This window comes from Hylobates moloch, unplaced genomic scaffold, assembly GCF_009828535.3.
Source record: "Hylobates moloch isolate HMO894 unplaced genomic scaffold, HMol_V3 SCAFFOLD_5, whole genome shotgun sequence".
Lineage (NCBI taxonomy): Eukaryota > Metazoa > Chordata > Mammalia > Primates > Hylobatidae > Hylobates > Hylobates moloch.
The window spans coordinates 92,894,099-92,916,836 of record NW_026652280.1 but is presented as its reverse complement, the minus strand read 5'-3'; the positions used below and the strand labels follow the sequence as shown (position 1 = coordinate 92,916,836).

The following is a 22,738-nucleotide window of genomic DNA, read 5'->3' as shown; positions in this document are numbered from 1 at the left end:
CACATCCATTTATGAACAAATGCCTTCAGTAAATAGATGTTGGGTCACCACTGGGTACCAGGAACTGGGATGCAGTGGTGAGAAACACAGACAAGGCCCCATCCTCATGGGGGTTGCACTAAAGGTTCCCTTCCCACTGCAGCCCCTCAATTGGTGGTAATACAGTGCAGTATGGAGAGCACTGGCTAGAATCAGACAGCCCATGCCACTGCTTGTAACTGTGATCTTGAGCAAATAACTTAGCTTCTCTGTGCCTCAGTTTCTTTTTCTGTTGCCAGGCTGGAGTGCAGTGGTGTGATCTCGGCTTACTGCAACCTCTACCTCCCAGGTTCAAGCAATTCTTCTGCTTCAGCCTCCCGAGTAACTGGGATTACAGGTGTGCACCATCATGCCCGGCTAATTTTTGTATTTTTAGTAGAGACAGGGGTCTCACCGTGCTGGCCAGGCTGGTCTCGAACTCCTGGCCTCAAGTCATCTGCCCGCCTCGGCCTCCCAAAGTGCTGGAATTACAGGCATGAGCCACTGCGCCTGGCCTGTGCCTCAGTTTCTACCTCTAAAATGGCGACGATCATAGTAATCACCATCTTAGGATTGTGTGAGGGTTCCATGAGATAACATATGTAAAATATTTTGCACAGTGCCTAGCACAAAGTAAGTCTTTACTTTGTGGGTCTTTTCAGGACGGCCTAGATAGAACACCTACTCTGTGCTGGGGGTCACAAGGGACACTGAGAGTGGGTCCTATCTTTGGGGAGTGCTTGACATAGGAGATCTTGAGGAGAGGAGATGCTAGATATAAATTTGTAGGCTGGGCGCGGTGGCTCACGTCTGTAATCCCAGCACTTTGGGAGGCGAGGTGGGTGGATTGCCTGCGGTCAGGAGTTTGAGACCTGCTTGGCCAACATGGCGAAACCCCGTCTCTAATAAAAATACAAAAATTAGGCCAGGCACGGTGGCTCACGCCTGTAATCCCAACACTTTGGGAGGCCGAGGTGGGCAGATCACGAGGTCAAGAGATCGAGACCATCCTGGCCAACATGGTGAAACCTCGTCTCTACTAAAAATACAAAAATTAGCTGGGCATGGTGGTGCATGCCTGTAGTCCCAGCTACTTGGGAGGCTGAGGCAGAAGAATCACTTGAAGGGAGGCGGAGGTTGCAGTGAGCCGAGATCGCACCACTGCACTCCAGCCTGGGTGACAGAGCGAGACTCCATCTCAATAAATAAATTATAATATAATAAAAAAAGTTTGTAGAATGACTCGGGCGCGGTTGCTCACGTCTGTAATCTCAGCACTTTGGGAGGCCAAGGTGGGCAGATCACTTGAGGCCAGGAGTTCGAGACCAGCCTGGCCAACATGGTGAAACCCCGTCTCCACTAAAAATACAAAAATTAGCCAGGCATGGTGGAGCATACCTGTAGTCCCAGCTACTCAGGAGGCTGAGGTGGGAGAATCGCTTGAGCCTTGGAGGCGGAGGTAGCAGTAAGCCAGATCTTGCCAATGCACTCCAGCCTGGGCGACAGAGTGAAACTGTCTCAAAAAAAACAACAAAAAAATTGTTGAATGAATGAATGAATGCATGAAGAAATGGATAACTATGAAGCACCGTCCAAGGCGGAATAAACACGCCCCAAACCGCACCCTAAGCAAATTGCACACATGGCTTTCCCGGAGTGGACACCAGAGGGCGCTGAGCTCGGCCGCTCTCAGCTCCGGATCAGGATTCGCGCCTGGGTCCTTAGGAAGACGCCGCGCGGTGACGTCATATCCGCCTGGGCGATACGCGTCATGGGGCGGGGCGAGGAGAAGCCAAACGTAAAGACACCAGGAGTTTCTCGGGCCCAGCTCTGGCTGCTGCCGGGGAGCCCCAAACCTTGACGGGTCCTTGCGGCGAATAGGAGTCTGGGCAGGCGTCAGGCTAGTCCGACGAAGAGTGGGTAGGTGGACGCCCTCCAAAGAGCGGCGGTTGTCCGGGAGCCCTCTCAGTTGGCCGCTCCGGGGCGCATGCGCGGGGCGGGCGGTGCGGTTTGGGCAGCTTGTCCTTTCCGGCCCCGGGCGCTGAGGGCCTCCGTACGGCGCCGCGTAGGGCGGCCGAGAGGCCCGGGCGAGACTTCGGAACCGTGTCCTGAGCGCGCTCCGTGCGCCCGGCGTCAGGTGAGCGCTAAATAGTGGTTGTTGAAAAATATTGAAAGCCACCCAAGTGCTCAATAGTAGGGAAATTGAGCTTTTTAAAGTGATTGAGTCCAAAAACTACGTTGCACGCCCACTGTGCACGACCCAGTGTTTTAGGGCCTTGGGAAACAGCAGTGAACAAGATAGGAAGATTCTTGGAGTGGACTTTTGTTGGGATGGGGAGGGGAAGTACAGATAAAGATAAATGAGTTACATAATTGTCGTAGAAAAAGGCAAATGCTACGAAGAAGAAAGCAGGGACGGGGCATGGGGGTGTTAGCCGAGAAGGGCACTGGGCCAAACCGATTGAGATTTGAGCTAAGCCAGGAAGGAGGCAAGGGTGTGAGCCTGGTGGCTGCCTGGAGGAAGAGCTTTCCCAGCATGGGGAAAAGCTAGAGCCGAGGCCCAGGGGTGGGAGCGAGACTGACGCGTGAGAAAGAGCTAGGCTAGGCCTGTGTGGTGGCGGGGATGGAGCGGAGGGAGAATGGCAGGACGTGAAGTCAGAGGTGTAGAGGGAGCAGCCCTGCAGATGAGGCAGAGCCTTGCAGGCTGCTCTAAGGACTTTGGCCTTACTCTGAATAAAACGGGAACTATAGCAAGATTTTGAGCAGAGGAACGATGTAGCTTGAGTAGATGTTGATAGACTCACTGGCCGCCGTAGGGATGGAGAAGTGGGGGAGTAGGGGGAATCAAAGATTTATTACTAATAGGTCAGATTAGGAGCATCCCTGCGCAGCCACTAAAAAAGACTGACTTTAAGCCAGGCGCGGTGGCTCATGCCTGTAATCCCAGCACTTTGAGGGGGCCGAGGCCGGCGGAGCACTTGACGCCAGGAGTTCGAGACCAGCCTGGGCCAACGGCGAAACCCCATTTGTACTAAAAATACAAAAGTTAGCCGGGCGTGATGACGCACGCCTGTAATCCCAGCTACTCAGGAGGCTGAGGAACGAGAATTTTTTCGACCCGCAGCACTCCAGCCTGGGCGACAAAACAAACAACAAGACTGACTTTAAAGATGACGATGACAGTGACTTCGTGAGCCCACATCTGTAGAGAGCCTGGTGAACATATTTAATACCAGTTTATACAAAAGAATTTCCCAGGCATCCTCTCCTTTAATCTCAGAACAGCCTGCAGAGGGCAGTGCTGTCATTTGTAAGTCTTTTTTTTTTTAATTGCAAAGAATACGTGACACAAAATTTATCGTGTGACATTGAGTACATTCACAACGCTGTGCAGCCATCACCACTGTCCATCTCGTGAATGTTGTGTAAGTCTTCGTTTTACTGGCATCTAAGCCCTGGGCCTAATTTCACTCCCCTACTTTAGGCAGGCAGCTCCATCAAGGCAGTAACACTAAAAAAACATTTATGTGCCAAGCAATGAAAGAAACAGATGAGGTTTCTTGTTCTCCCTGCCCTTCTAGTTAAGGGAGACTCTAGTGACTGGGAAAGAAGCATCAGGTAACTATTGCCGCTGTCCTGAAACCAAGGATTCTTTTGAATATATAGGTCTACCACTATCACTTTTGCCTCATTTGAATACTTAACTTTGTGTCATAGTATTGCAGTATTTCTTGTTTGTTTTGGAGACGGGGTCATGCTCTGTCACCCAGGCTGGAGTGCAGTGGTACAATCACAGTGCACTGTATCCTTAACCTCCCAGACTCAAGCTATCCTCCCACCTCAGCCCCTGGAGTAGCTGGGACTACAGGCACACACTACCATGCCTGGCTAATTTAAATTTTTTTTCTTTTTTTTAGAGATAGGGTCTCCCTGTGTTTCCCAGGCTGGTCTCAAACTCCTGGCCTCCCAAACTGTTGAGATTACAGGCATGAGCACCACGCCAGGCCCCAAAGTATTAATGTTTGTTGAATGGATTGGTAGATGTAGCTCCTTGACCCTGACTTCTTTTCTCCAGAAGTCATCATCTGGGAGTGGTTGGAACTGGGTCTAACCCAGAGTGGTTTTGAAATCCTGGTCCGTAGCTCTGTGACCTTGGATAAGTCCCTTTCCTTGATTGGGCCTCAGTTTCCTGGTCCCTGTAGTGGGGGATCCATATATTAAACAAATAGACAACGTTAAGAGATTGCATAACATGGGGACTTAACTTAGTGCAGGGTGTCAGAGAAGACCTCCATGAAGAGGTGGTATTTAAACTGAAAGTTGAAGGATGAATAGGACCTATCCAGAGGGAGAGCAAGGTTGGCGTGGAGCCAAGGAGAGGAACTGTGTACAGAGAGATGAGCATGTTCTATGTTCTTGAAAGTTCAGACCTTTTAGAAGCTGCATTGAGTGCGCCTTCCAGGAATCCCTCTTCTCAACCCCTGTGCTGTTTAAGCTCAGTCGTTCACAGATAGTCTTGCACAGACCTGGCTTTTGGACTGAGAGCAGGCAGACCCAGGATGGGAGGAGATGGCAGAACGACCATCCCTCATTCTTCTCTTTGTGTTCTGTGTTGACTGAGAGTAAACAAGAAGAGGACCTTCAAATCTTAGATTTTACTCCTTTATGCCTTTTCTTTTTCTTTGGATAAAGAGGCATCATAACTGGTCTTGAGCAGGCTCAGAGTGGTTGGAATCTCTGGGCACCCTTGGGCAGATGTTACCTATGTTTATTAAACCTCTGTGTCATCTTCCCAAAGATGGGAATAATAATACCTCTTACCTCAGGAGCATTTTGAAGACAAGCTAAGGCATATGAAATGTTTAGCAAGGAGCTGGGTGCTCATAAGGAAAATTGTTAGCCAAAATTATGTTAGTATATTTTAAGTAAGAGTACAGTGATTTGGCATATACAGAATATAGAAACTTCTTTTGTGTTCGTATGGGTAACCTTAGTTTGATCAGAATCAGATGAGTTACTGTGCTCAGAAGTCTTAAAAACCAAACAGGAGGCTGGGCACGGTGGCTCACACCTGTAATACCGGCACTTTGGGACTCCGAGTCGGGTGTATCACAAGGTCAGGAGTTCGGGATCAGCCTGACCAATATGGTGAAACCCTGTCTCTACTAAAAATACAAAAAAGTTAGCCAGGTGTGGTAGCACATGCCTATAATCCTAGCTACTCGGGAGGCTGAAGCAGAATTGCTTGAATCCAGGAAGTGGAGGTTGCAGTGAGCCAAGATTGTGCCACCGCACTCCAGCCTGGGCGACAGAGCAAGACTCCTTCTCCAAAAAAAAAAAAAATAAAACAGGAAGGCCGGGCCTGGTGACTCACACTTGTAATCCCAGCACTTTGGGAGGCTGAGGTGGGCAAATTGCTTGAGCCCAGGAGTTTGAAACCAGCCTGGGCAACATGGTGAAACCCTGTCTCTACAAAAAATACAAAAATTTGCTGGATGTGGTGGCACGTGCCTGTACTCCCAGCTACTGAGGAGTCTGAGGCAGGAGGATCACCTGAGCCTGGAGAGCCTGAGGTGGAGGCTGCAATGAACTGTGATTGCACCACTGCACTTCAGCCTAGGTGACAGGGTGAGACCCTGCCTTAAAACAAACAAACAAACAAAAAACAAATAGGCCAGATTCTCATCAAAACTGTGAAAAATAGCATGTGCATTGGTCATTTCTAGCCCTCTTGACTTACTGTAGGTGTGATCAGCACTGGAAAAGATGCCTGCCCCTGCTGCCACATATGAAAGAGTAGTTTACAAAAACCCTTCCGAGTACCACTACATGAAAGTCTGCCTGTAAGTTTAGTTTCCTAAGTTCTATTTTAGATTACTTTTCTAACATGAAACTGAATAGAATGAAATTTAATATGTCTTTTGTTTTGTTTTGTTTTTGACTTTTTTTAGAGAATTTCAAGATTGTGGAGTTGGACTGAATGCTGCACAGTTCAAACAGCTGCTTATTTCGGCCGTGAAGGACCTGTTTGGGGAGGTATAGAATCACTTGGTAGATTGAACATTCCAAAGATCTTTGTAAGAAATACAGAAAGAGGCCGGGCGCGGTGGCTCACGCCTATAATCCCAGCACTTTGGAGGCCGAGGTGGGCAGATCATGAGGTCAAGAGATCGAGACCATCCTGGCCAACATGATGAAACCCCATCTCTACTAAAAATACAAAAATAAGCCAGGTGTGGTGACGGGCACTTGCAGTCCCAGCTACTCAGGAGGCTGAGGCAGGAGAATCGCTTGAACCCAGGAGGCAGAGGTTGCAGTGAGCCAAGATCGCGCCACTGCACTCCAGCCTGGCGACAGAGCAAGACTCTGTCTCAAAAAAAAAATACAGATAGAATGCTTTTCAAACATAAAAAAAAAAAATTAAATTACACAACTCTGTATTTTTAAATTTTTATTCATTTATTGTAATAAACATTTGTATTCCTTTTTTTCTCCCTTCATCCTCTGTACCCCCCTACCCTTCTCAGCCTCTGATAATCACCAATCTACTTTCTATCCTCATGAGATCTACTTTTTTTTTTTTTTTTTTTTTTGAGTTGGAGTCTTGCTTTGTTGCCCAGGCTGGAGTGCAGTGGCACATTCTCGGCTCACTGCAGCCTCTGCCTCCCAGATTCAAGGGATCTTCCTGGCTTAGCCCCTCTAGTAGCTGAGATTATAGGCACACGCTACCATACCCAGCTAATTTTTGTATTTTTACTAGAGACAGGGTTTCGTCACATTGGCCAGGCTGGTCTTGAACTCCTGACCTCAGGTGATCCATGTGCCTTGGGCTCCCAAAGTGCTGGGATTACAGGCGTGAGCCACTGTGCCTGGCAAGGTCTGCTTTTTTAGCTCTCACATGTGAGTAAGAACATGCAACAGTTGTCTTTCTGTGCCTGGCTTACTTCACTTAACAAAATGGCCTCCAGTTCTATTCATGGTGCTGCAAATGACAGAATTTCATTCTCTTTTATGGCTGAATAATATTCCATTGTAATATATACCACTTTTTTTTTTAAATCCATTGATTGGCACTTAAGTTCTATATTTTGGCTATTGGGAATAGTACTGCAATAAATATGAGAGTGCATGTCTTTTTTTTTTTTTCCTCCGCCTTGGCCTCCCAAAGTGCTGGGATGACAGCATGAGCCACTACGCCCAGCTGCACATGTCTTTTTGAATTGATTTCCTTTCTCTCGGATTTATGCTCAGTAGTAGACTTGCTGGATTAAATGGTATTCTATTTTTAGTTTAGTTTCTTTTGTTTTTTGTTTTTGAGGTGAAGTCTTGCCGTGATGCCCAGGGTGGAGTGCAATGGCATGGTCATGGCTCACTACAGCCTCAACCGCCCAAGCTCAAGTGATTCTGCCACCTCAGTATCCCAAGTAGCTGGGACCACAGGCATGTGCCACCATGCCAGTTTTTTTACTTGTAGAGACAAGGTCTCACTATGTTGCCCAGCCGCCTGGACTCAAGCAATCCTCCTGCCTTGGCCTCCCAAAGCACGGGGATTACAGACATGAGGCACTGCACCTGACCTATTTTTAGTTTTTTGGGAAACCTCCATACTGCTCTCCATAGTGGTTGTACATTTACATTCCTCACAGAAGTGTATGAGGGTTCCCCTAAAGATTATTTTATTTTATTTTCATTTATTTATTTTTTGAGACAGAGTCTTGCTCTGTCAGCTGGGACTACAGGTGCCTGCCACCACGCCCAGCTAATTTTTGTATTCCCCTAGAGATTATTTTAAAACTGTGTTTGAAATTGCAGAAGTAAACTTTCAGAAGTGATGAATTTTGTTGGGTTTATTCTAATATGCCTTCTGTTTGACAAGGAACACGTTAGACAAATGTTTGTTGTGGCACAGTGCTACTCAAAGTGTGGCCTAGACTGGCAGCCTGCAAACTCTTTGCCCAACTTGAAGAGATAAAGGAATTTGCAGCAGAACCAGTGCACTACCACTTTTAATGAGAAGTCTCCTTATGGGCCAGGCGCAGTGGCTCACTCCTGTAATCCCAGCTCTTCGGGAGGCTGAGACGAGCGGATCACTTACGGTCAGGAGTTTGAGACTAGCCTGGCCAACATGGTGAAACCCTTTCTCTACTGAAAATACAAAAATTAGCTGGGCGTGGTGGTGCATGCCTGTAGTCCCAGCTACTTGGAAAGCTGAGGCAGGAGAATTGCTTGAACCTGGGCGGCGGAGGTTGAAGTGAGCCAAGATCATGCCACTGCATTCCAGCCTGGGCAACAGAGCAAGACTCCGTCTCAAAAAAAAAAAAAAAAAAAAAAATAGCTGGGCACAGTAGCTCACGCCTGTAATCCCAGCACTTTGGGAGGCCAAGGCGGGCGGATCACAAGGTCAGGAGATTGAGTGAGACCATCCTGGCTAACACGGTGAAACCCCGTCTCTACTAAAAACACAAAAAATTAGCCGGGCATGGTGGCGGGCACCTGTAGTCCCACCTACTCGGGTGGCTGAGGCAGGAGAATGGCATGAACCCGGGAGGTGGAGCTTGCAGTGAGCCGAGATAGCACCACTGCACTCCAGCCTGGGCAACGGAGCGAGACTCCGTCTCAAAAAAAGAAAAAAAGCTCCTTATGAAAAAAAGATGAACTGAACTAAACATGGTGATTAATGATACTATTGGTTTATATTCTGATTCAACTCATTATTTTGTCATAGACCAGCATTTTAAGCAACTTTGAGAGCAGAAGTAGAGAAGTAGAGTTTTAGAAGTTGAGAGAAGACAGGATGCTCAGGAAATTATTTTGTAATTCATATAGTCTGTCAAATCAATATATGCTAAGTACCTCATCAAAATTTTTAAAACTTTTACTCTGCAAAAGACTCTTAAGAGGATGAAAAGGCCAGGTGCAGTGGCTCACAGCTATAATCCCACCACTTTGAAAGGCCAAGCAGGTGGATCACTTGAGCCCAGGAGTTCCAGACCAGCCTGGGTATCTGGTGAAACCCCATCTCTACAAAACAATTTGAAAAATTGAGCTGGGTGTGGTGGTGTGCCCCGATAGTCCCAACTAGTCAGGAGGCTGAGGTGGGAGGATTGCTTGAGCCCAAGAGCTCAAGGTTGCAATGAGTGGTGATCACCATGGCTGGGGGTGGGGGTGGGAAAGGATGAAAAGATGTATTACACACTGGGGGAAAATATTTGTAAACCACGTGCAACAAAGGACTATAGTGTCTAGAATATATTAATGACATTTGGCTTGGTGCAGTGGCTCATGCCCATAATCCCAACACTTTGGGAAGCCAGGGCGGGAAGATTGCTTGAGGCCAGGAGTTCAAGGCTGTGGTGAACTATGATTGCACCACTGCACTGCAGCCTGGTCAACAGAACAAGACCCTGTCTCAAAAATAATAATAACACGTGGGGCGTGGTGGCTCATGACTGTAATCCCAGCACTTTGGGAGGCCGAGGTGGGTTGATCGCCTGAGGTCAGGAGTTTGAGACCATCCTGGCCAACATGGCAAAACCCCGTCTCTGCTAAAACTATAAAAACTAGCCGGGCTTGGTGGCACATGCCTGTAACCCCAGCTACTCGGGAGGTTAAGGCAGGAGAACCACTTGAACCTGGGAGGTGGAGGTTGCAGTGAGCCGAGATCATGCCACTGCACTCCAGCCAGGGTGACAGAGTGAGACTGTCTCAAAAAAATAATAGTAATAATAATAAAGAAGTATCAAAACTCAACCAAACAATTCAATTAGAAAATGGGCAAAAACATTAACAGACATTTTACTGAAGAGAATGTATGGTTGGCAAAGAAGCACATGGAAAGATGTTTAACATTAGCCATGAGGGAAATGCACATTAATGACACAATGAGATACCACTGTGTACCTAGCAGAATGACTAAATAAAAAATGACAACACTAAGTGCTAGCAAGAATGCGAAGAAACTGGATCACTCATACACCACAGTGAGTATGTAAAATGGTGCAGCCACTCTGGAACATAGTTTGGCAGTATCTTTTTTTTTTTTTTTTTTTTTTTTTTTTTTTTTGAGATGGAGTCTCGCTCTGTTGCCAGGCTGGAGTGCAGTGGCACAATCTTGATTCACTGCAACCTCTGCCTCCCGAGTTCAGGCAATTCTCCTGCCTCAGCCTCCCAAGTAGCTAGGACTACAGGCGCATGCCACCACACCCAGCTAATTTTTTTGTATTTTTAATGGAGACAGGGTTTCACCATGTTGACCAGGATGATCTCCATCTCTTGACCTCGTGATCTGCCTGCCTCGGCCTCCCAAAGTGCTGGGATTACAGGTGTGAGCCACCACGCCCAGCCAGCAGTATCTTTAACAAACTAAACGTGCATCTGCCATAGAACCCAACATTAGCACTCCTGGGCATCTGTTCCAGAGGAATGAAAACTTAAGTTCACACAAAAGCCTGTACATGAATATTCATAGCAGCTTTATTTTTAATAACAGTGAAACTGAAAATACCCCATATATCCTTCAATGGGTGAATAAACTATGGTACATTCCTAGTATGGAATATACTCGACAATGAAAAGGAATGACCTGTTTAGACACAATATGGATGAATCTCCAGAGAATTAGGCCGAGTGAAAAAAAGCCAATCCCAAAACATGACATACTGGGTGTTTCCATTTATAGAAGACTCTTGAAATACTATAATTTATATAATCTGGAGAAAGGTTAGTGGTTGCTGGGGTGAGGAGTAGGGAAGGAGGGGTGGGTGTGGCTGTAAAGGGTAGAATAAGGGAGTTTTATGGTGGTACAGTTCTTTATCATTGACTGTGGTGGTAGTTATATGGAGCTACCTATGTGGGAAAATTACATAGAGCCACACACAGGTATAAATATGAGTAGACATATAATTGGTAAAATCTGAATAACCTCTGGATTGTACCAACACCAGTTTTCTAGTTTTGCTACTGTACTGTAGTTATGCAAGACATTGACATTGTGGGAGGCTGGATGAAGAGTGCATGGAACCTCCCTGTACATTTCTTTTTTATTTATTTATTTTTGAAACAGAGTTTCACTCTTGTTGCCCAGGCTGGAGTGCAATGGCACGATCTTGGCTCACCGCACCCTCCGCCTCCCAGGTTCAAGTGATTCTCCTGCCTCAGCCTCACAAGTAGCTGGGATTACAGGCATGCGCCACCACACTCGGCTAATTTTGTATTTTTAGTAAAAATGGGGTTTCTCCGTGTTGATCAGGCTGGTCTCAAACTCCCGACCTCAGGTGATCTGCCCTCCTTGGCCTCCCAAGGTGCTGGGATTACAGGCGTGAGCCACTGTGCCTGGCCAATCCCTGTACATTTCTTTGTGATCTCTTGTGAGTCTATAATTTTTCTAAATACAAAATTTTTTTTAAAATATCCCTGTGTATACCTGTGTGTCAGGTAGAAAACCTCGTTCCTGGGGTTTATATAGCTGCAAACAGACATGGCCTCTGCCACGTGGACTAATGTCTTGGTTCTCGTAGTAGGAAAACATGTTAGACGATCAGTGACAAGAATAAAGTGAATTATGAAAGAGAAAGTATGGTGTCCTGTACACGAAAGAACATAGCAAGCTGACTTTGTCTCATCTTGATGATCAGCCAAGGAACAATTTAAATGAAGGCTCAAAGGATGAGGGACATCAGCCATATGAAGAGGTGTAGGCAGAACATTCTAGGCAGGGGGAGCTGTAAGTAGGCAACTAAAGCACCAGCACGATTAAATAAAATACTGCTTTTGTGGAGGAGAAAAGCTGAAAACTCATTTGTTGTCAGAAGTTGACAAGCATTCAAGAATAATGGTGAGAATAGCCTGCTAATAGCATTATTCCATATGCAGGTTGATGCTGCCTTACCTTTGGACATCCTAACCTATGAAGAGAAGACCTTGTCAGCTATCTTGAGAATATGTAGCAGGTATGACAGAGAGTGGGAAATTTCTAGTATAACAGGGCAGAGAGACTGATGGAGAAATAGAGCAAAAATGCTCTCTTTTTTTTTTTTTTTTTGAGAATGAGAATAATTTTTTTATTGTGAACTCTGAGCAGCTTTTGGGAATTCAAACTGGGATGAATATGAACATTCATCCACCAGAAACTTGTACTCTAGAGAGGGCAAAACTTACAATTTGGTTACAGCTGTAGTTTTCCCATTGATGGTTATAGTTGCAAAGTCAGAAGTGAATATTTCAGAAACCTTAGTTGAGGTTCATTTTGTTCTCTGCCTATGACACACTGTGTATTTTCTTGATCTTTCTGCAGTGGTCTTGTCAAATTGTGGAGCTCTTTGACCCTGTTAGGATCCTATAAAGGGAAAAAATGTGCTTTCCGGGTGATTCAGGTAAAGACTCTTCCCTCATATATTCCAAACAAGACTGAGTGATGGGTCAACTGCTTCTTAATACACACACCTCATTTTTGTGCTTGCATAAATGTAATATGGTTAAAATGATCTAAGTAGGGAAAAATAAAGGACTTGATAGTTTCCAAAAATGTGAGACAGAGCACTTAGATTTTAAATTCTGTGGGAGATGTTTTGGGATAAAACTGGCAACCCTGTGGTTAAGGCTTACTTTTTTTTATTTAACGCTTAATGCCTTGTGTGTTATATATTGGTATGCTCTTTTTGAGATGTGACTACTTGTTTTCGAAGGCTTCCTCTCAGGATGCTCTGTAAAATGCTCCTGCATCAGCTTTGTTTATCCTGTAAAGCTGGGCACGTTTCCCCGTTGCCCTGTGCTTCACTGTAGTTTCTCCTGATGCCTTAACCTTTTTATTTCTCTTGTAGGTTTCTCCATTTCTCCTTGCATTATCTGGTAATAGTAGGGAACTAGTATTGGATTGAATGAATCGTCTTCCATTTTGGAAACATTCGTCCACTCTCAGATTTATTTTTTGGTGCCTGCATGTTTGAAGACTGAAGCAGGCTAAAAGCTCTTGATGAAATTTGAGGGTGCTGAAGATGTTCCCACTAATTTCCAGCCATCACCTTTGGTGGGGTGGGCTTCGGAGGACCGTCTGCCTGAACCTGCCAGTGCTGACCCTGCAGCACTTTCAGCATATGCACATCAAAGTTGGAGACCGTGCTGAACTTAAGAGAGCCTTCACACAGACGGATGTGGCAACCTTCTCAGAATTAACGGGGGATGTCAATCCTTTGCATTTGAATGAAGACTTTGCAAAACACACCAAGTTTGGAAATACAATTGTACATGGCGTTTTGATCAACGGACTTATCTCAGCTCTCCTGGGAACTAAAATGCCAGGACCAGGCTGTGTATTTCTTTCCCAGGAAATTAGCTTTCCAGCCCCTTTATATATTGGAGAAGTTGTTTTAGCTTCTGCAGAAGTGAAAAAGCTGAAGCGGTTCATTGCTATTATTGCAGTGTCATGTTCTGTAATAGAAAGTAAAAAGACTGTTATGGAAGGCTGGGTTAAAGTTATGGTTCCAGAAGCTCCCAAATCCTGAAATACATGTTTTAAAGATGCAACCTCAAACACCAATGCTGTTGTTAAAGAGCCTCTGGGGAATTGCTGCTCTTCACCAAAGAATGGTTGATAGGCCCAGAAGCCCATTTTAGTTAGGGGAAGGGAGCAGGAAGAGGGTTGTTCAAATGCCCACTTTCCAGTTTGGCCTTATGCTTCATGCAGACTTGAGTGTATGCAGGATTTCATTATCTGCCTGGGTTTTTTGTTCGTTTGTTTTTTGTTTTTTAATTCAAGAAGTAGGCTGGGCCTGGTGGCTCATGCCTATAATCCTGGCACTTTGGGAGGCTGCGGCAGGCGGATCACTTGAGGTCAGGAGTCCAAGACCAGCCTGGCCAACAATGGTGAAACCCCATCTCTACCAAGAAAAAAAAAAAAAAAATGCAACTAGCTGTGCTTGGTGACTTGGCCCTGTAGTCCCAGTTGCTCGGGAGGCTGAGGTGGGAGAATTGCTTGGGCCCGAGAGCTGGAGGTTATGGTGAGAAGCTGAGATCGCACCACTGCACTGTAGCCTGGGTGACAGAGCGAGACCCTGTCTCAAAAAAGAAAAAAGTACTCGGAAGGTTATTTATCTAAAGACTCTACTTTTAAATCAGGCATGGCAGCTCACGCCTGAAATACCAGCATTTTGGGAGGCTGAGGCAGGCGAATCACTTGAGGTCAGGAGTTCAATACCAGCCTGGCCAACATGTGAAACCTCATCTCTACTAAGAATACAAAAACTAACCGGGCATGGTGGCGGGCACCTGTAATCCCAGCTATTTGGGAGGCTGAGGCAGGAGAACTGCTTGAACCTGGGAGGTTGCAGTGAGCCGAAATCACACCACTGCACTTCAGCCTGGGCAACAGAGCAAAACTCCACCTCAAAAAAAAAAAAAAAAGAGATTCTACTTTTAGGAATTCAGACCTAGATAGATTTGCATTAGGATAACAAAGCCCTACCTATAGCTGTGTGGAAGCAGCTTCTCACGGAATTTTAACTGTGTAACAATTATTGAAGGCAAAAATAGAAGTTGGGTCATCTTTGAACACCTACCTTTTATCAGTGAATATTTTTGGACCCTGTTCTTCAGTATCTGAGTCAGAGTTTATTGTAATTTGTTATTTACACCAAGGTGGCATCTTGGTCTACCTTCAGTGAGACTTGCGTTTCAGGGGAGGGGAGTATGTGCACCCTTGGTCTCAGTTATGTAAACGGTCTGATCTGTAAAATAGTGGTAGCACATGCCACGTGGGATAGTTGGTGGAGATGATAGATGGAGTTAAGCACAGGGCCCAGCCTGTCAGCAGTAGCTACTATTATTGTTGCCCATTTCCCCTGCAACTAAGGTGAGAGGTTTTCCTGAGTTTGAAGCTGACTGGCCCACAGTTAAACGTAACAGACCAGTCTTTCAGGGTGTCAACCAACCTCTATTAGTGTTCTTAAGTACAGTTTCTGTTTTAAAAGTTCGGATTATTCCTTGAAAATTTGGATCTACTTCCCATTATATGAGTAATACATGCTTACAGTAAAAAAAAAAAAAAAATGTAAGAAATAAAAAAATACTAAGAAGACTATGGAGGCCAAATCTTAAGACTTTGGGGGCTGGGGTCAGGGAGGTTATATTGAAGGGGAGATGTGCCTAACATGTTAGTACTAAATGGCCATCCCAACACAGCCAACACTTTTGTTTCCCATTTTTAAATAACTTTGAGATATAATTCACATACCATAAAATTCGCCTTTTAAAAGTGTATAGTTCAGTGGTTTTCAGAATATCCACAAAGTTGTACAACCATCACCAAATCAATTTTTTATAGCATTTTTCATCACCCCCAAAAGAACCCCCCATTAGCAGTCAATCCATTTCTGTCCTCCAGTCCTAGGGAATCACCAGTCTACTTTCTGTCTCTGGATTTCCCTGTTCTGGACATTTAATATAAGTTCATACAATATATGGTCCTTTGGAAGCGGCTCCTTTGATATAGCATGTTTTCAGGGTTCATGTTACAGCATGTATCAGTACATCATTTTATTTTATGGCTGAATAACATTCCATTGTATTTACCCATCCATCAGTTGATATTTGGATTATTTTCGCTTTGGGGCTGTTAAAAATAATGTTATGAACATTATAGAAAAGGTTTTTATGTGCACAAGTTTTATTTTCACTTATTTATTTAATTTTGAGATGGGAGTCTCGCTTTGTCGCCCAGGCTTGAGCGCAGTGGCGCGATCTCAGCTCACTGCAGGCTCAGCCTCCCGGGTTTGCGCCGTTCTGCCTCAGCCTCCCGAGTAGCTGGGACTACAGGCGCCCGCCACCACACCCAGCTAATTTTTTTTTGTATTTTCAGTAGAGATGGGGTTTCACTGTGTTCGCCAGGATGGTGTCAAATCTGACCTCGTGATCCACCCGCCTTGGCCTCCTAAAGTGCTAGGATTACAGGCGTGAGCCACCGCGCCCAGCCTTATATGCACAAGTTTTAAATTCTAGGAGTGGAATTGCTGGATCATGTAACTTTAATATTATAAAGAATTGTCAAATTGTTCAAATTACTATTGGGCATGAGGTAGTATCTCATTGTAGTTATGATTTCCATTTATCTAATGTCAGCCAACACATTCAAGACAATCTGTGACAGAATTTTTAATTTTTACCCAGAGAGCAGCTGAACAGACGACTAGAAAGAATTATTCCAGGCCAGGCGTGGTGGATCACGCCTGTAATCTCAGCACTTCAGGAGGCCGAGGCAGGCGGATCACGAGGTTGAGGTCAAGAGATTGAGACCATCCTGGCCATCATGATGAAACCCCATCTCTACTAAGAATACAAAAAAATTAGCTGGGTGTGGTGGTGTGCACCTGTAATCCCAGCTACTCGGAGGCTGAGGCAGGAGAATTGCTTGAACTGGGAGCGGGTGGTTGCACTGAGCTGAGATCGTGCCCCTGCACTGTAGCCTGGGCGACAGAGCGAGACTCCGTCTCAAAAAAAAAACAAAACGGATTATTCTAGTCGCTAGAGGGCAGTGCTGTGTATAAAGTTAGTACTTTAAAACTTTAATACTGTATTACACCATACTCTAGTTTTCGAAGGTGGAAGACAAGACCAAAATCAATGTGAGGAGCAAGGATACTGTTATCATGAGTTTCAGAATGTGCAGCATGTGCAGGCTGAGATCCACCTGAAGAAGACATAGGTGAATCACTAGACATGCTGAAAATGTGTTCAAATGGCAAAACAAAATGGGGAACATGAGGCACAAATATACGGACTTGAGGCCAAGACTGCTTGCTCCTGCAGAACTCATTCCCTGGGATTTAGCAGCAGTCTTAAAGTTAGGTCCATAACCGGATTGGGATGTGATCATTGATACTGATAGCCACCATTTTTTCAATACCTGATGAGTTGATTTTCTACATTAATGCTAATCCTTGAAACAACTGTGTGAAGTTAACATCCTGTTTTTAAGTAGGATAACTGACTTGCCCAAGGTTGTTCAGCGAATAAGCAGTACAGCTGGGATTCAAACTTGGGCCTGCCTGGCTCCAAAGCCTTTCCTTTTTCCATCACTCTGTGGGTCTTAGGTTCCTGTAGGGACCAAGGGGAAACTTCCCCTTTGCCCTCTGAAGGTTCACTGAAAAATCAACTGAGAAAAGGCAAATTAATTGGAGAAAAGGCATACCAATATATTAGTTTGCATGAAGGGGAGAGCCACAGAGTGATTACCCCCCAAACCTCCACCCAATAGGGTTTAGAAGCTTAAATACCACCCTAAGGTTACAGAAAGAGTGTGGGCTCGGATCAGTGGCATAACAGGTTCTGGGAGCTGGAGAAGAGGAAGCCTGGCTAGCAAAGGTGGTCTTGTTATGTAAATGAAGCCCCACAGGTGGCAGCCCTCAAAAGAATAGATGGTAAATGTTTTAGACCTTTTTTGTTGTTGTTTGAGACAGAGTCTCGCTCTTACTGCCGAGGCTGGATTGCAATGGCGTGATCTCGGCCCACTGCAGCCTCTGCCTCCTGGGTTCAAGCAATTCTCTTGCCTCAGCCTCCCAAGTAGCTGGTATTGAAGGCATGCACTACCATGCCCAGCTAAATTTTGTATTTTTAGTGGAGATGGGGTTTCACCGTGTTGGCCAGGCTGGTCTTGAACTCCTGACCTCAGGTGATCCGGCCTCCTCGGCCTCCCAAAGTGCTGGGATGACAGGTGTGAGCCACCATGTCCAGCATGTTTCAGAACTTTAAAGTGTCAGACTAAGTTAATCTTCCCGAGATCCAGACAAGGGAAGGCCTGGCTGCATCAAGCAGATTCTCTGCAAATGCAAGTTTTCCCCACAAAAGACAGTTTTGCAGGGCTACTTCTGTTGGCTCTCTGAACAGCCATCTGAAAATATAACAAATAAATTTTGGGATGAAATATTTTTATTTCCCTCATTCGTGTTGCTGGAACTGGAGCACTGTCAGTTTCTATAATAGCATCTTACATGGCATTAAAATAATTAGAATCATTCTATAGCAATCTTTTTGCTTTTGGAATGTTCTAGATCTTATTCCCTGCTAGAGTTGTAGCATTTTCATAATACTATTAGTGGAAAGTCTTCCACCCATGCATATCACCTACCCGTTTTCTAAGCCGACATTCAGTGATTATTTGTCTTCGCCGAAGAATTGCTTAAAGGGTTAAAGATGAAAAATATAGGGTAGAGAAAGGATGTAAGATCTGAACGATAGTTGATTTATACTGTGTAACTTTCAAAAGCAGCTTCTCAATGTGAGCATTTCCACTGATTTTTCTGTTTGTTTTCTGAGACAGTCTTACTCTGTCTCCCAGGCTGGAGTTGCAGTGGTGCAATGACTGCAGCACCTCCTGGGCTTACACAATCCTGCCTCAGCCTCCTATATAGCAGAGAACAGAGGCGCACACCACCATGTCTGGCCTATTTTTTTATTTTTTGCAGAGATGAGGTCTCACTTTGTTGCCCAGGCTAGTCTCAGACTCCTGGGCTCAAGCAATCCTCCCATCTTGGCTTCCCAAAGTGCTGGGATTATAGGCATGAGCCACTGTGCTCGGCCTTCATGTTCACTTTTTAAAAATGTATGTATTTTTTGTAGAGATGTGGGTCTCACTGTGTTGCCCAGGTGGTCTTGAACTCCTGGTCTCAAGCAATACTCCTGCCTTGGCCTCCCAAAATGCTGGAATGAGCCTCTGCATACAGATTTCCACATTTTTATGCTCCCTGAGTCATGGTCTTTGAAATCTATAAATCAATAAAGGTTGGAAACAGAGAAGTAGACAAGAAGTTATCAGTACTTCTCTTTAAATAATAACTTGTCATTTTTATCCAGAGTCAAGATTCTCAAACCACACGTGCTTTGTTAAAGCTGGCTATAAGGAAACCTCGTTGCTTGGCTTTTTCATTCTGAGTCTATACAAACTGCTCAAAAGAATGACTCTTTTAATGAAAGCTTGAGTGACCCTCAAATTAGGAAATTCTCTCCCAGATAATTGAGAAGTGGCCTTGACTGTACCAGGTCACACGTGGAAATAAGTACAAAAGTAATGACTAAAATAGGCCAAGTTGTCCGAGCACTTTCTTTTTTTTTTTTTGAGATGGAGTCTCGCTCTGTCGCCCAGAGACTGGAGTGCAGTGGCGCGATCTCGGCTCACTGCAAGCTCTGCCTCCCGGGTTCACGCCATTCTCCTGCCTCAGCCTCCCGAGTAGCTGGGACTACAGGCACCCGCCACCACGCCCGGCTATTTTTTTGTATTTTTAGTAGAGACGGGGTTTCACCGTGTTATCCAGAATGGTCTCGATCTCCTGACCTCGTGATCCGCCCTCCTCGGCCTCCCAAAGTGCTGGGATTACAGGCATGAGCCACCGCGCCTGGCCAGTCTGAGCACTTTCTACGTAGGGGTATTATACGACTGCAAATTATGTGATGTTTAATTGTCACAGAAAGAGATACTCGTTTTAAGCACTTTTAGCCTAATGTACTGGAAAATTGCTTAATGGATTTTCATATTCTATTAGAAACATTTACATATTGGTGAAATGCCACTCATTTCTTTTTCTGAGGAGGAAATCTTGAGTAGCAGTGGGAAGAAAGCCTGGCAACAGCCACCATTTGTCTTATGGACCTGACATGCGTATTCACCTAGAAAAAGAAGAAATTGCTAAATGCACACTGATACCTCTTAGGTAACCACAGGTTTTCATTTTGTGCTGAATTATTAGTCATTTTTCCTTTATGTTTTTAGAGTATGATTCAGAGACCAATTCCCAAAGAAAATTGCCATTACATATATTAAGTTTTTATATTAAAACATTTTCTACCAAGGGATGACTGTCACTCTGAGCAACTGTGCCACTGTGAATGCCTCATGTGTCAGCATAGCTTATTATCTAGCTCTGTCTGAGCAGAATGGGAGTGCTGCTGAATTAGTCTTGGTCCACAGGTATCTCCAGGGTCCCAGATGTTTCACCTCCTTTGTTCTTATCTTTGCTTTTATTTTGGGTTACAAACACAGCAGATAAATTAATTCTCAACATCTTCAGAGAAATTGTGAGTTAGAGCAGAATCACCAACTAGAAGAAACCATTTAAATTCAAAAATCATAAGGAACCCAGAACCAATGTTAACACTACATAAATACAACAAGATTAATAGGAGGCCCCACAGTTAATTCCTAAGGTGGTTCTTAGCTATAAAGCAATTCAAATGACCTTATAAACCCTGGGCAAAAGTCCCCTGTGATGTGGTGGAAAATATCAACACGTAAAGGAAATAAGAATGACTGTGGCTTGAGTTTTGTTGTTTTAGATCCAGATCATGAATATTTAAAGAAATAAAAGCATTTTGAGTTAGGAGACCATGCTACTTAGGAAACACTGAGTTTTTCACAAGCTTCTATGATTTGATTTTGTAGAGTAGTTGCCAGGCCTAAGGAGCATCCTCACTAAAACTCATTATCTTCAGTCAATCTGGGCAAGCATCAAGTTGTTAGACAAACAACCTGTGGGCCATCTAAACTTTTGGCAACAGTGGGAAATATGTGTGTGTGTGTGTGTGTGTGTGTGTGTGTGTGTGTGTGTGTGTATATATATATTTTTTTTTTTTTTTTTTTTTTTTTTTGCTAACCCTGAGTAGTTGTGTGTGTGGCAAAAGCTGAGGTTCCCTCATTCCTCATTAGCCTTAGGCAGCCTGAGACTATAGAAACAAAGCCGATTTAAATTAGATCAGCTCCAGCCTTGGGGGTTTCCCCACGTTCAGCCGAAGCCATTTCTTTTCTTTTCTTTTGAGACAGGATCTGGCTCTGTCACCCAGGCTGGAGTGGAGTGGTGGGATCCCAGCTTACTGCAGCCTCGACCTCCCTGTGCTCATGTGATCCTCCTACCTCAGCTTCCTGAGTAGCTGGGATCACAGGCATGTGCCACCATGCCTGGCTAATTTTATGACTTTTTGTAGAGACAGGAATCTCACTATGTTGCCTAGCTGGTCTCAAACTCCTGGGCTCGAGAGATTTGCCTGTCTTGGCCTCCCAAAATGCTGGGATTATAGGTGTGAGCCACCATGCCCAGCTAAGCCTTAGCCATTTCAAATGCCAGATGGATATCGAGGCTGTCTTGGGGTTTGAAACACCGGTTCCCCATGGATCATGGATCCAGTTTAAGTCCAGTATCCTCAGAGGATCACTGACAAGACACTGATTTGGGTAGATAAAAATAAATCATGAGGCTTACCACAGTATTTATTTTAAGGGGTTCAATTCCCAGAAGAATTCGCAGAGAAAGGGAAAGGCTAGACTGAGAGCTTGTCTCTGGCTTCATTTCATCAAATACCTGATTTCTCACTTTCAGTTTCCTTTCCTTAGTAAGGAAAACTAGATAAGGCTGTTATTTTATGACCTTTGCAACTCTGACGTTCAATTCTAATTCCTTTTCTGTTCTCTTCCCTTCCAGGGAGAAAAGTATTTGAATTCCTTTCCGTTGAACAACTTTTCTCTCCCTGTATGGTTCATCTGCTGGTTTCCTTTATTTTTAATTTTTATTTTATTTTAGAGACAATCTTGCTTGGTTGCCCAGGCTGGAGGGCAGTGGCACAATCATGGGTCACTGCCACCTCAGCTGGGCTCAAGAGATCCTCCCACTTCAGCCTTCTGAGTAGCTAGGCCTATAGGCATGCACCACTACACCTGGTGAATTTTTTAAAATTTTGTAGAGACATGCCGGACGCAGTGGCTCATGCTTGTAATCCCAGCACTTTGGGAGGCCGAGGCGGGCGGATCACGAGGTCAGGAGATTGAGACCATCCTGGTTAACACGGTGAAACCCTGTCTCTACTAAAAATACAAAACTTAGCCGGGTGTGGTGGTGGGCGCCTGTAATCCCAGCTACTCAGGAGGCTAAGGCAGGAGAATGGCGTGAACCCAGGAAGCGGAGCTTGCAGTGAGCTGAGATCGCGCCACTGCATTGCAGCCTGGGCAACAGAGCGAGACTCCATCTCAAAAAAAAAAATTTTTTTGTAGAGACAGGGTCTCACTATGTTGCTCCGCCTGGTCTTGAATTCCTGGCCTCAAGCCATCCTCCTGTCTCAGTCTCCCAAGGTGCTAGGATTATAGGTGTGAGCCACCATGCCCTGCCTCCTTTTTTGGTTTGTTCACACATCCATTTGACAAATATTTACTGAGCACAAACTCTGTGCCAGGAACTGTCCCCAAAGAGACCCAGGAGCCCTAAAGAGGCAAGCCCCCACACCCGGCCCTGATTTCCTTTATAACTTATAAGAGCTAATGAGGTGACAGCGTGCTGGCAGTCCTCACAGCCCTGGCTCGCTCTCGGCACCTCCTCTGCCTGGGCTCACACTTTGGCAGCACTTGAGGAGCCCTTCAGCCCACCACTGCACTGTGGGAGCCCCTTTCTGGGCTAGCCAAAGCCAGAGCCAGCTCCCTCAGCTTGCAGGGAGGTGTGGAGGCAGAGACGAGAGCGGGAACCGGGGCTGCGCGGCGCTTGCGTGCCAGCGGGAGTTCCGGGTGGGCGTGGGCTTGGCGGGCCATGCACTCGGAGCAGCCTGCCGGCCCTGCGGGCCCTGGGCAATGAAGGGCTTAGTACCCGGGCCAGCGGCTGTGGAGGGTGTACTGGGTCCCCCAGCAGTGCCAGCCCACAGGCACTGCGCTCGATTTCTCACCGGGCCTTAGCTGCCTTCCCGTGGGGCAGGGCTCAGGACC

The 22,738-nt window shown here is 45.4% G+C and overlaps 2 protein-coding genes across 5 annotated transcripts; both read left to right on the top strand.

The window, feature by feature from the left end:
• Window positions 1-1,765: 1,765 nt before the first annotated feature.
• RPP14 (ribonuclease P/MRP subunit p14) lies at window positions 1,766-15,086 on the top strand. Of its 4 annotated transcripts, none has more exons than XM_058439098.1 (6): window positions 1,766-1,938; window positions 5,764-5,861; window positions 5,970-6,054; window positions 11,890-11,966; window positions 12,311-12,389; window positions 12,837-15,086. In XM_058439098.1, the coding sequence occupies exons 2-6, from the start codon at window positions 5,785-5,787 to the stop codon at window positions 12,891-12,893; spliced, it is 375 nt and encodes a 124-aa protein (XP_058295081.1). In that variant the 5' UTR covers window positions 1,766-1,938; window positions 5,764-5,784; the 3' UTR covers window positions 12,894-15,086. The 4 variants fall into 4 exon arrangements, with proteins under 4 accessions (XP_058295081.1, XP_032009796.1, XP_032009798.1 ...); XM_032153905.2 differs by having other exon boundaries at window positions 1,790-2,155; XM_032153907.3 differs by having other exon boundaries at window positions 1,790-1,938; window positions 5,745-5,861; window positions 12,837-12,957.
• HTD2 (hydroxyacyl-thioester dehydratase type 2) lies at window positions 13,011-15,086 on the top strand. Its single transcript, XM_058439097.1, has one exon. It carries the CDS (start codon window positions 13,011-13,013, stop codon window positions 13,515-13,517), a length of 507 nt encoding a protein of 168 aa, XP_058295080.1. The 3' UTR covers window positions 13,518-15,086.
• Window positions 15,087-22,738: the final 7,652 nt, after the last annotated feature.